Source organism: Amblyomma mixtum, chromosome 10 (assembly GCF_055824585.1).
Source record: "Amblyomma mixtum isolate Tamu chromosome 10, ASM5582458v1, whole genome shotgun sequence".
In the NCBI taxonomy this organism is placed as follows: domain Eukaryota; kingdom Metazoa; phylum Arthropoda; class Arachnida; order Ixodida; family Ixodidae; genus Amblyomma; species Amblyomma mixtum.
The window spans coordinates 32,089,628-32,102,509 of NC_143021.1; the positions used below are offsets into that span (position 1 = coordinate 32,089,628).

At 49.4% G+C, this 12,882-nt stretch overlaps 2 protein-coding genes across 2 annotated transcripts in view; one reads left to right on the plus strand and one right to left on the minus strand.

Annotated features, from left to right (window-relative positions):
- The window catches only part of LOC149325542 (uncharacterized), an 89,553-nt gene that overhangs the window by 41,195 nt on the left and 35,476 nt on the right, over window positions 1-12,882 (minus strand). The gene's annotated exons all lie outside the window — the stretch shown is intronic.
- LOC149325544 (uncharacterized) lies at window positions 5,418-6,362 on the plus strand. Its single transcript, XM_089563342.1, has one exon. The coding sequence runs from the start codon at window positions 5,418-5,420 to the stop codon at window positions 6,360-6,362; it is 945 nt and encodes a 314-aa protein (XP_089419468.1).

A 12,882-nucleotide genomic window follows, 5' to 3' on the forward strand; every position in this document is an offset into this window, starting at 1 on the left:
TCCTGGAGATGACTAACTCGTTTAGCCCCACAGGTACCGGCTCCGAATGACGTTGACGGACTGCGCTATCGAGGAAACTGTACAGGAGGGTTTATTCTACATATTTACAGAAGAGAATGGAATCGAATGCTCCGATCACACAACAACATCCCGTTAAATACGGTTCGCGCTCCCCAGATCCCTGGCTGGGGAACTTAGTTCGAATAACGTTGTCCAATCGGATGGGCCATTGATGACGCTGGCGGTACCACCCACGGCACGGGGCGGTGCTGAAGCTCTCTCGCTCTCTCACAGCGCGGGGGATGAGAAGGGGAACACCAACAAACACTGAGGTGTCGCCTTGTCCACTGGGGCTAATCTTCTGTGCGTTGCCGCCGCGGGAAAGGAGAATCCCGCAGTCTCCCCGCAGGTGAATGACCTCCTCGATCTCCCCCGCCGGATGGCCGAAGCACGAGACCCCTTCGACACAGCGTCTTTCAATTAGCAGCCTCGCTCAGCGTGACCTTGCGTAGCATCATCCAGTCCGGTGACCCGAAGGTCGACTCGGCCAACGTATACCGCTGCTTCCGCCGTGCTGCTGCTGTCGCAAGCTTTCGCCGCAGCTTTGCCTAACGACGACACTCGTCTGACAGTAATTTCTCCCAGGCCCGTGGGAGACAGCCTCCTTCGATCGGTTCGGAGTTCGGTGATTTGGAGTGCAACAGCCCCGGCCGTCGTCGTCTATGCTTCTGCCGCCGGCGCCAGGCCTCGTCATATCCCTTGGTTTGCGATGAGTCACACCCGGCTCCCAGGACCACGTTGCCCACTCTTAACAGCTCGTCCGCGGCCCGAAAAATCTCGAATGGCCAGCGTTCACGACCTCTGGGCAGGAAGAGATGAGGCCGGAGTCGGGTGGAAGGGCTGGTTTCCAGAAATGGCATCCAAGCTCGAACATTCAACAAAGAATGGCATCAGTGGACTGTTCCACGAGACAGGGCACTGACCCACAAGCAAGCGCTCGGAATTTGCCAAAGACCCACCAGGCTTTCCACAATGACAACAAATGTTTACTAAAACATGATTGGATTTTGGCGCAATTTTGGTGCCGAGAAAGCGCAAAATATCCCGATTGAAATCGCCAAAGACGGACTGCTTGGAACAAGGTTAAAAACAAAAACCCACACACAGTAGGTGGTCCTACCAAGTACTCCTGTCTACAACAATCGGCTGAATCCATCAGCATTTCCGTGCGGTTTTCCGTTCCTGAAACGCATCGAGAAATTGTTTTTGGAGAGCAGGACTCCGTCTAAGCAAGCGATCATTTTTGGGGGGACAAAACTGTCATAAGCACGTTTGAGACGATGGTCAGTCTCAAATATGAACTTTGCGCCGTTCAAGTAGCTCTGGTAACCCGACAACATCTGTGCCGCCTAAACCAAACGCGCGCTCTTTGTCTAAAGCGCTTAACGCTTTTCTACATGTCAGCCTGCGGCTGACGTACTGAACATGGTGCTCTTCGTGGCCGTCGCCAACTTGACTTAATTAAAATAGCACCCAGTCCTCTATCATTGACGTCACACTGGACTAAAAACTCTTTACCATAGTAAGTGGTCTGAAGCAAAGGTCTGGACACGAGCGCTTCCCCCAGACGAGTTTTCTCTTCGGTCATTTCAGTGTACGTCAGTGAGGCTCCCTTTTCGTAAGGTGTCAGTCAATCAAGGGATCTACGCTCCGTCTACGCGACGTTAAGCGTAGTTCTACTCGAGCTGCACTCCTGTGAGTGCCCTTATCTCTTGGTAGCATGGGAAATCGACACCTGTGATTTCTAACTCAGTGACACCATAGCCTTTCTAACTCAGTGACGCCATAGCCCTTGTCTAAGGTAAGGAAAAAAAAACAGTAACCTCCGATCAACTCGTTTTAACTCAAAAGTAGCCCTTCCCTGCCTGATTTCATAAACACACACAAAAAAAGAGGAATAAAAAAAAACAGCTACTTCGAATCGCCACGCGGGGGGGAAAAGCTGACTCCCCGCCGCCGAGTTGAAAGGATTAGTCTTTCAGACGCGCCCGCCGGGGTCGCGCTTTGACTGGTGTTACTGCGGTCAACTCGTGACAAAAGGCTGCAGAAAAAAACGATCCCCTACTCTCACTGTCGTTTCCGCGCCCCCTCGAGGCTCCCCGAAAACCTTGGTCGCGCCTACAATGTCGATAACCGACTCTGGCTCTGGACAACGAGCAGTGACCAGCGCGAGAAGGTGCCTCTTTCTCTCGCCCCAAGCAGGAAGCTCGGCTACTCATACGCCATGCGCGCTTCCTAGAATGCGGGGCCAAAAGTGAAGGACGATTCCTTTTCAAGTGCGCCCGCCTGCATGTGTCGTCTCGGTTGTTCGACGCCTGCATTCGCATGCGCTGAGTACCGCGCAACCTTGCGCTTTCTGATCTCTTGGGCCGCTTTGCTTTTTTTCTAACTGGCTTTTTGTCCCGTCTAGGCTTTCTTACAGGCCGATGCCCCTTGAAGCACTTCGCGCCTGTTCTGGTCGGAAAACGTGCTCTCCCCTTTTCATTACTGCGGTCAGCCTTTGACTCGCGTGCCGCCTGACCAGTAACTGCAAGCGTAAGTTTACGAGGCGCAACGCGGGAAGGCTTCGCCTTTCCTTCCACCGCATGTCTTTCTTTCGCCCCTGTCTGCGCAACCGAATTTCGGGCTTTGAATTTGATCCGTTTCCTCTTGGTTCTTGCCCTTTTTCTTTTTCTGCGCCTAGCCTGTACCGCGTGCGTTTCTTGATCGCAACTAGCTCTCTCTAGTTTCTCAGTCGCACCTCGGAAATTGTCTTGAAATTCCAAACTGGCCTCTGTGCCTTCGCAGCAGAGTGCCAGCTCCACGCAGCTGACAGACGGACATGAAACTGCCCCTGAGATCCCCAGCTCATTCCCTCGGGAGTTGTCCTCTCCAGCTTGCCTGTCGCTCTGCGCGCCATTCTCTGCATTGCAGTGCTCAGCTACAACTGAGCCCGCCTGGCTGTCGCTCGGCGCGCCGTTGTCTACATTGCAGTGCTCAGCTACAACTGAGCCCGCCTGGCTGTCGCTCTGTGCGCCATTCTCTCTACTGCAGTGCTCAGCTACAACTGAGCCCGCCTGGCTGTCGCTCTGCGCGCCATTGTCTACATTGCAATGCTCAGCTACAACTGAGCCCGCCTGACTGTCGCTCTGCGCGCCGTTGTCTACATTGCAGTGCTCAGCTACAACTGAGCCCGCCTGGCTGTCGCTCTGCGCGCCAATCTCTCTACTGCGGTTGTTACTCTCAAAAGGGGTTTCCGCTGTTTCAACTTCGAAACCTTTCTCGCTAGGAAAATCTCCCTTTTCGCGGTTCTGCCGGTTTGAAGCCTGTATCGACTCTACTGAAAGGGTCGCGCTCGTAACTGTCCCGACAAAGCTGTCCATTGCCACTCCTACCTCACTTGGAGGAGAATCCTCGCACTCGTGTCGTTGAGACGCTATCTCGGAATGCTCTCTCTTAGCATTACGTCCAACTACACTGGACACGGTCTCGGATTCTGCGGCTTTCCTTGGACTACCGTACCGGTTGCACACGTTCTCTGCCACTTCCCTCGTGGTGTCGCGATTTACCAACTCGCCTACGGTCACAGACTTTGCGGGTCTTGCCTGCGGACCTATTTCATAAGCATCGCTTGCTCTTTCAGGAGTTCCGGCTCTCACAATACCGCCTTTTCTTCGCAGTTCGTTTTCAAGCTGTATACGCTTTAGATCCCTTTCGTCCATTTCAGCTTCCCATTTTTTTCTTTCTTTCTCTTTTTCCCACTCCCGATCAGCTTTCTCTTTACGCGCTTTTTCCTCCTGTTCGGCTTTTTCTCTACGGGCTTTTTCTTTTTCCTCCTGTTCGGCTTTTTCTCTACGGGCTTTTTCTTTTTCCTCCTGTATCAAGTTCCATGTAACTTCTAGGTGATCGTTATCCTTGACGTGTTTAAGAATCATTTCGCCCAGTTCAATTTTGGTTACTTTGTTCTGAACTTCCACTGACAGTTCCTCGCATATCAACAGCAAGTCCGACTTCAACAATCTCATTAGGTCCATTGTGACGCTTTCTCCGCTTTGGCTCTGCTAACTCAAAAAAAAATGCCTTGAGAATAACCCTTCTCAAATGACAAACCCTTGATTCCCAGTCAAGATTTTTCTCTGAATCTAAAGCCTGGCGAATCCCATAGCAAAAGCCGAAACGCTCACCCGTGGAGAAAGCACGATGTCGCACGGTCCATCCCAGCTGCTGCCAACCAGTGTTGAGAACGGGCCACAAGCCCACCGCTGGAACCAGTGTTAAAGATGGGGCTTCTATCCCACCGCTGCCACCAGTGTTGAGAACGGGCCACAAGCCCACCGCTGGAACCAGTGTTAAAGATGGGGCTTCTATCCCACCGCTGGAACCAGAGTTGAAGACGGAGGGGTCCTGGAGATGACTAACTCGTTTAGCCCCACAGCTACCGGCTCCGAATGACGTTGACGGACTGCGCTATCGAGGAAACTGCACAGGAGGGTTTATTCTACATATTTACAGAAGAGAATGGAATCGAATGCTCCGATCACACAACAACATCCCGTTAAATACGGTTCGCGCTCCCCAGATCCCTGGCTGGGGAACTTAGTTCGAATAACGTTGTCCAATCGGATGGGCCATTGATGACGCTGGCGGTACCACCCACGGCACGGGGCGGTGCTGAAGCTCTCTCGCTCTCTCACAGCGCGGGGGATGAGAAGGGGAACACCAACAAACACTGAGGTGTCGCCTTGTCCACTGGGGCTAATCTTCTGTGCGTTGCCGCCGCGGGAAAGGAGAATCCCGCAGTCTCCCCGCATGTGAATGACCTCCTCGATCTCCCCCGCCGGATGGCCGAAGCACGAGACCCCTTCGACACAGCGTCTTTCAATTAGCAGCCTCGCTCAGCGTGACCTTGCGTAGCATCATCCAGTCCGGTGACCCGAAGGTCGACTCGGCCAACGTATACCGCTGCTTCCGCCGTGCTGCTGCTGTCGCAAGCTTTCGCCGCAGCTTTGCCTAACGACGACACTCGTCTGACAGTAATTTCTCCCAGGCCCGTGGGAGACAGCCTCCTTCGATCGGTTCGGAGGTTCGGTGATTTGGAGTGCAACAGCCCCGGCCGTCGTCGTGTATGCTTCTGCCGCCGGCGCCAGGCCTCGTTATATCCCTTGGTTTGCGATGAGTCACACCCGGCTCCCAGGACCACGTTGCCCACTCTTAACAACGTGTATTTGCCCCTGTTGGACTGCTGGTTGTGGCTGGCAGGTCAGTCCTAAAATGAGCCGCTACCAGAAGACGGACGCGTCTTGAGGTGCAGCGAACTTGTGAGTACCACTGCTGTTGCGTTCATCTTTAGCGGTAGCTCCTTTTGCACCTCGTTTAGGATGTCAGAGGGCGATGGCTGCCTTGCCTGCAGCGAGACACTTGCAGACAATGGCATGATTGCTGCGTGCTCAGAATGCTGCTATGGGTACCATCTTGGGTCCTGTTCGGGAGTTACAAAATCAGCTTATAAAGGCTGGAATGAGGCTGATAAAAAGAGCTGGAAGTGTCAAACCTGTGTCATTATGGTTGCTAGAAGTGCCAGAGGTGCACAGAAACAGAAACTTGAGGACCCACAGGGTCTTGAAAAAGTGCTCGCGGAAATGAGTCGTGTGATATCAGAACTCTCAGATATTAAGGGCAAGATGGAGACATTGCTGCAGATGAAGGTCACAGTTGACAAAATGGAGGAGTCAGTTAAGCATCTATCAGATTCTTACGATGACGTGCTCGCAGAAATGAAAAAACACACAAGCGACATTGCTGACCTAAAGAAAAGAGTCGACTCAATTGAGAGCGACCATACTAAACAGGAAGTCCAGAGCTTGCGGCAACAAGTGAACAGTTTGGAACAGTACAGCAGAAATCAGAACCTGGAAATTCATGGTTTGCCCTCAAGTGATAATGAAAGTTTGCTCCTTAAAGTAAATGTTCTGGCCAAGGAAATGGGTGTTTCCGAACTGATAAACGCTGATGTTGAAAGCCTGCATAGGCTTCCAGAAAAACAAGGTAAAAAACCCGCAGTTCTTGTTCGCTTCGTCTCACGGGTCATGCGTGACCACTGGATGTCAAAAAGGAGTGTTCTGCAGGACAATAAATCCGAAGTGTTCTTTCTGGACAATCTTACAGCAGAAAATAAGAGGCTGCTGTGGGCTATGAGGGTTAGAGCAAAGGAAAAGGGTTATCAGTACGCTTGGCAAAGGGGCGGCAAGCTGTTCGTGCGCAAGGCCTCAGGCGCACGGGTCATCCGCAGTCATCACGATCAGGATCTTGACCTGATAGTATGAGCGGCTGCGTCTTTGTAGACGTGCCATCTGTTTATCTCTCCTTTGCACTCTGATGGCTTGCCATTTCGACGACGTGTATCACGATAGTGTGTCCTTCAACTCTCTCCTGCGCAGTCCTTCTTTTCACCGTAATGATAGTGTATCCATTTTTCATGTCAACATCAGAAGTTTGAAGAAAAAACAATTTGACATTGCTACAGCTCTAGATTCATTGGATCATAGTTTTGATATGCTTGCTTTTACGGAGACGTGGTTCTCGAGTGTACATGATACAGTTAACATCAAAGGTTACCAGTCTGAATGTGTTTACCGAAAAGACCGGAGAGGTGGCGGAATTTCACTCTATCCAAATAACAAGCTGCAGTATGATGTTATATCATAATTCTCACTAATAACCGATCATCATGAGTCGTTGACTGTCAAATGCTCGGGGTCAGTTATTGCCACAGCTTATCGCCCACCTTCGGGCAGTCTTGAAGAATTCATTCAGTTCTTAAGTAGTCTTCTTGCATACGCGTCTGTACTTTCTATGCAAATTGTCTTGGTTGGAGAAATTAACATCAAGCTGGCAGTACGAAGTCCACAAACAGAACGGTTCCTCGATGTGATCGAATCATTTCAGTGTGTTAATGTTATCCGTTTGCCAACGAGAATAACACCACAAAGTGAAACGCTGATTGACTTGTGTGTCACCGGCCATGACCCAGACAAGGTTTTTTCGGGAATTCTTACCTTTGATTTGAGCGATCATTTACCTATATTCTGCTTTTTTCCATGTGTACAGAAGAGAATTAAGTATAGCCGTGCCCCTCTTGTTTTTTACCGGAAATTTAATCCAGACACCATTGCTTCTTTTCGGGCCTTGATTGAAGCAGTGCAATGGAACTGCGTGTATAATGAAAAAAATCCCAGCTTCTCATACGACATCTTTTTGCGCAGAATTATAGACTGCTACCATGAAGCATTTCCACAAGTACAGCTCAGAAAACACAAAAAAGCTAGGAAGCCATGGGTTACTCACGACTTATACATAAGGGTCAGAGATAGAGATAAATTGTATAACACGTTTATTCGCTCGAGAGACCTAGACAAACTATCGGAGAACAAGAAATGTCGAAACAACTTGAACTCCGACCTTAAGAAAGCCAAGACTGATTACTACAAAAGAAAATTCAGTTCAATATCTAATAATCCTAAAAAAATATGGGAAGACGTCAGAAGCCTTATGGGAAGCACCAATAATACGATCCCTAGCACACTAATGCTTAATGGTACTGAATACTGCAATACTTCGTTAGCGCAAAAATTTAACGACCATTTCTTGAGCGCTGGTGCATGCTCACACTCTAGTGGCACTGAAGAGGAAATAGAAAACTATATGTGTTCTGAAAGCTCAAATTCTATTTTTCTGAACCCCTGCACGGAAAGTGAAATTTTCTCCCTTCTTGCGTCTTCAAAACGAAGCACAGCAGTTCGGGTAGATGACCTCAAAGTCGAGCCGATCATAGCCGTTGCTGATATCTTATGCGCTCCTTTATGTCATACTTGCAATGAAGCTTTAACTAGTGGTGTTTTCCCTGTTAACATGAAGATAGCCAAAGTAGCAGTTATACATAAAGGAGGTCGGCATGATGATATGAATATTTACCGCCCTATTTCAATCTTGCCAGTCTTCTCAAAAATTTTAGAGCGTCTCCTGAAAATTCGTTTATCACCCGTTCTTGGAGAGAAGAAAGCCTTCGCCGAAGAGCAATACGGATTTCGTGAAAATAAGTCTACAGAAATGGCTTTATTGAAAGCTAAAGAAAGACTGTTGTTTAATTTCGAGAATAAACTATATACCATCGGATTGTTCTTAGATCTCAGGAAGGCGTTCGACTCAATTCAGCATAATATTCTGTACCGAAAACTCCTGTTCTACGGCATTCGAGCAGTAGCGCTCAGTTTGATTCGAACGTATTTATCTGGAAGATTGCAATACACACACCTTAATGGGTTTCGTTCTGAGTTAAGAGATAAAATATGGTGTTCCTCAGGGCTCTATACTGGGACCCTTGTTGTTTATTATCTACATTAAGGACTTCACACGCATTCCACGTACCCCTCACACAATTATCTACGCTGATGACACTACCTTGTTTTTCTATGGAAATAATTTGGGCCATATTGCATGCCGAACTAACGCATGGTCAAATGAATTGTACACTTGGCTGAGTGTAAATCAACTGAAATTAAATGTTAGTAAAACTAAATATGTCATATTCAAACCAAGAAATAAACCTGATGACGAAAACATCACGGTTAAATACAATGACTCAGTAATAGCCAGGGTCTCTTGTTTTAAATTCTTGGGCGTTTACATTGAACAGCACTTGAGCTGTACTCCTCATGTAGACAAGATACATGCTAGTGCTTGCAGATCTGTTGGCATGCTGTACAAAATTAGGTACCTGCTTCCTGCCTGACTAAAGCGCCGGTTATACTTCGCCCTTGTTCAATCACATTTCAATTACTGCTTACTAATCTGGGGATGTACTACCAAGTCTAACCTAGACAAATTGATCCTTCTTCAAAAACGAGCTATGCGATGCATCGAAAACCTTGAGCGGCTGGAACACACGGCCCCGGTGTTCCTAAAACATAACGCCCTAAAAATAAATCAGTTATATGAGCTGAAACTTGCTACCCATATCAGGAACGAAATCATGACAAATCCTTCAGTGTTAACTAACTTGCGCCAGCCCAGTACAACTCGGTATAACATTCGAAAGAATTTCTTTAGATTACCCGCCATAAGAACGAGCTATGGTACACAAACAATGTCGTATTTAATCCCTAATTTTATGAATACACACCCATCTTTTCTTGACATATCACAGCAATGTAGAGCACTCAAAACCTTCAAAAATGACTTCAGATCCTACATACTGTCCAACTCAAAGCTTTAAGCATACATGTTTTGATAACCAACTAAACTTTTTATTGGATGTTATTTATTTTAATGTTGTTACATTAGCACTTGTATAATGCTGTAATCCTTTGTACTTTTCTATGCACTGTAAGGGTGACAAAGCCCTCGTCAGACAGTGAGCATCTGCCTTTTGCTCTGTCATCCTAGACCGCCTGTGTCTGAAAGAATGTTACAAATAAATAAAATAAATAAGTTGGGCGGAGTCTGGTGGGGACGCAGTAGGGTTGGACAGTCCCTACTGTGCGTCGAGGGGGATGGAGGGCGGTCTGCCATATAGGGTGGAGAACGGAGTCATATGCTTAGTTTCCTGCGCCGCAATGTTGACGGCGGAAGTCGCAGCAGGAAGAAAAGGGTCGCAGTTTGGGTAGGACGGAGCGACGTAGGACGCGAGTATACCGTGAGGGTACGATTGGCGGGCTTCACGAGGTCATTGCACTGCGGATTTTTGACAGACACAGTCCAATGCGCAATGCCGAAAGAACGGAGGGCTCGTTCAAACTCATATGAGATGAAGCAGCTGCCATGGTCCGTGATGAGGCGACGGGGCACACCGTAGCTGAGCAAGAGGTCCCGTTCTACAAACAAGACGGCATGAGCGGCCAACGTGTCAGGGACGGGCAGTGCTTCGACCAATTTGGAGAAGTGGTCGATCGTTACCAGCACATACCGGTTGCCGGCGCGCGTCTTTGCAAACAGGCGGAAATGGTCAAGGCCAACCACCCAACAGAAGAAGAGTGACCGGACGGGAAATCAGCATCTTGACGGGCAGAGAGCGCCGACGCACTATAGTAAAACCGTGCTCTTGAAGTTGTAGTGCCAGCGTCCAGTATTTGCACTCAGTTGATTGGCGGACTGCAACCAAGTGAGAGTGCTATTGTCCGTGACGATGGTATAGTGTCGGCTGTAGAAGTAGGGACGGAAATTTTCGATGTATCAGACAACGGCAACGCATACGAATTCCGAAGAATGCTTGCGGCGCTCAATGTCAGAAAGCTGGCGGTGGCATAAGAAAGGACCCTCTGGTCGCCTAACTCATCTTCCCGCAGGAGGACTGCGCCGAGTCCGTCTCCGCTGGCATTTACGTGGGGCCGATTCACCGAAAAGGGTCAATGTAAGATGCTCGAGGATGGCATCAAGGGCATCCAAGAACGCGAACTGTTGGGATGATGTTCAGCAGGGCGGTCAGCGGACGCTTCCCGTTGAAAAATTTGCAATGAAGCGATGAAAATAGGAGGCGAATCTAACAAAACTCTTCATCTCCTTGGGAGGGGTGGGACCTTCGTAAGCTGTGAGCGCCTGCAGCTTTGACGGATTGACCGAATGCCATGCCGGTTCACAACGTGACTCAATACGTCACTTCAGCGAAACCAAAGAACCATTGTTTCGGTTTCAAGCGGTGCACAGCAGAGGTAAGGGCCTTGAGGACAAGTTTGAGGCGGCGCTTCTATTCGTCCAATGTAGGCGCATAGGCCATTACGTCGTGCAGGTATACCAACGCCATCGTCCACTATGTATGGTACAAAATTCGGCTCATGAGGCGCTGGAAAGGGGCGGGAGCATTCGAGAGACCGAAGGGCATGCGGTTAAACTGGTAGAGGCCGTCGGGCGTCACAAATGCAGTCTTTTGCGCGTTGTGGGGGTGAAGGGGCACCTGCCAGGAGCCTGAGAGCAGATCCAAGGTGGAAAAATAGCGGACCCCCTTAAGCGGACCAGCGCGTCTTCGACGAGAGGCAGCGGATACACGTAGATGTGGGTAACAGCGTTTAGCTGGCGCTAATCGACGCAAAAGCTGAGTGTGCAGTCCTACTTGCGTACGAGGACGACAGGGGAGGACCAAAGACTACAAGCCGTAGAAATGATTAGCTAGTCAAGCATATCCGGTATATGCTGCTCAATGAGCCGTACTTTAGCTGGCGCTACCCGATGAGGATGGTTACGAATGGGCCTGCGGCCGTCGGTGTCCGGTGTTCAATTTCAATTTATTTCCCAGAAGGTTCTGGTCGGCTGACTGGGCTAAAAGCTGTGCGTAAACAGCTGGACGAGGCCCCAGCCAGCCGTTACCAGGCATAACAGCAAATATTAAACGAATATTCATATACATCGAGAAGCAAATAGTTGATACAACAATGAAAGAAAAGAGTATCATGGATTCAAGTATCATATTAAGAGGACACCAAAAAATATCAATTCGGCAAGTAACACTAACTGCAAGGAAATATGCATACAATCAACTCAATAAATGACAGCAAATCTTACACACTTTATTAACGCTTTAAACAAGAAATTTGTTAAAAAAAACTGAGGAAAATTGGAGAGAAATTTTCAGCTAAGAGAACGAACATCAGGTTACATCATTACAAAATAATGACGTAGTGTAGCTTTGGTAGATTTATTCGTGTCTTTGTATTTGTTGAGAATTGTGGGAAGATTGTATTCTAGTGTCTGCGGCCTGTAGTCTGTTCGAAAAAAGGGTACTAGCCATTTGTCTGTGCTGCGTGTGTTTACTGGATGGCTATTTTCTTTTAGCAGTGTGTTACCTTCTACCATTGATGTGAAGCTGGAAGGGAAATAGTATGACAACAGAATTCGCAATGCGTACATATTTTGAATCCTTACAACATTGTGCGCCTGGAGAGCTTGTCGAGTATGACCGAAGTAATCAGTGAACCCAAGAAGAGCACCCCAGTTCACCGCTGCAGAGAGCAAGGCAACTGCCGCGATCGAGCAGCAAGGCCTTCAAAAAGGCAAGCTCAGCGCAGGTCATGCTGGTTCCACAGTTTATTGTTTCCGACGGTAGAACCACCGGCGTCACAGAGTGGTGAAGCGGAACTTCAGGTTGCAGAGACGAAGCCGAAGAGCCAGGGCTCAAAACTGACGCTGTGCCCAGTTGTGCGCCGGGTGTCAACACGAGAGGGACGCCGCCGATGTTGAGCAGAAACGTGGGCTTCTCCCTCGATCACAGGCAGGAGGCTACCTAGGGAGCTCATCTCGCGGGATGGAGCGGAGCACCGGACGGGTTCGAAAAGTACGTCTGCGGTGACCAGGCTGTCAAGCTTATCACGCCCCCAGTCGCCGCACCCGGTGGCAGAGTCATGGTGGACGTTGCAGTCATGGTGGTCACGCCGCACGGCTGGACCCGACGTGTATACTTCGTCGCGAGGTAACCTAGGAACACGGAAGCACGCTTGGTCGCCGATACCAGAGATTGGCACAGGCCGACCCCGAGGTTGGAAAGCCGGCGAAGCCAAACCTGCGCACAGAGTTTTGTTCACCAGTGGCTTTGCTGTTGCAAAACTGAGCACGATCCCCACTTGCTGGCACCACCGGCACCCGAGGACCGCCACCAAATAGGGCTGTCTGCGTCAGAAAACTCGGTGGAGAAGTTCCTGCAGAATGCTTGCACATCAACGACGGCACGGCCGACCCGCTTCTCCGGGGTGCCGTTAAAGGCCAATACCCGGGTTTTGGCGGCTGCGACTTGTCGAACACGTTGACAGCCGCTCCAGTGTCGACCAGGGCCCTCACATGCCAGCCAAGCAGGGTAACGTC

Coding starts and splice junctions, on each gene's coding strand:
- LOC149325544 (XM_089563342.1), top strand. CDS start 5,418: ATGTCAGAGGGCGATGGCTGCCTTGCCTGCAGCGAGACACTTGCAGAC.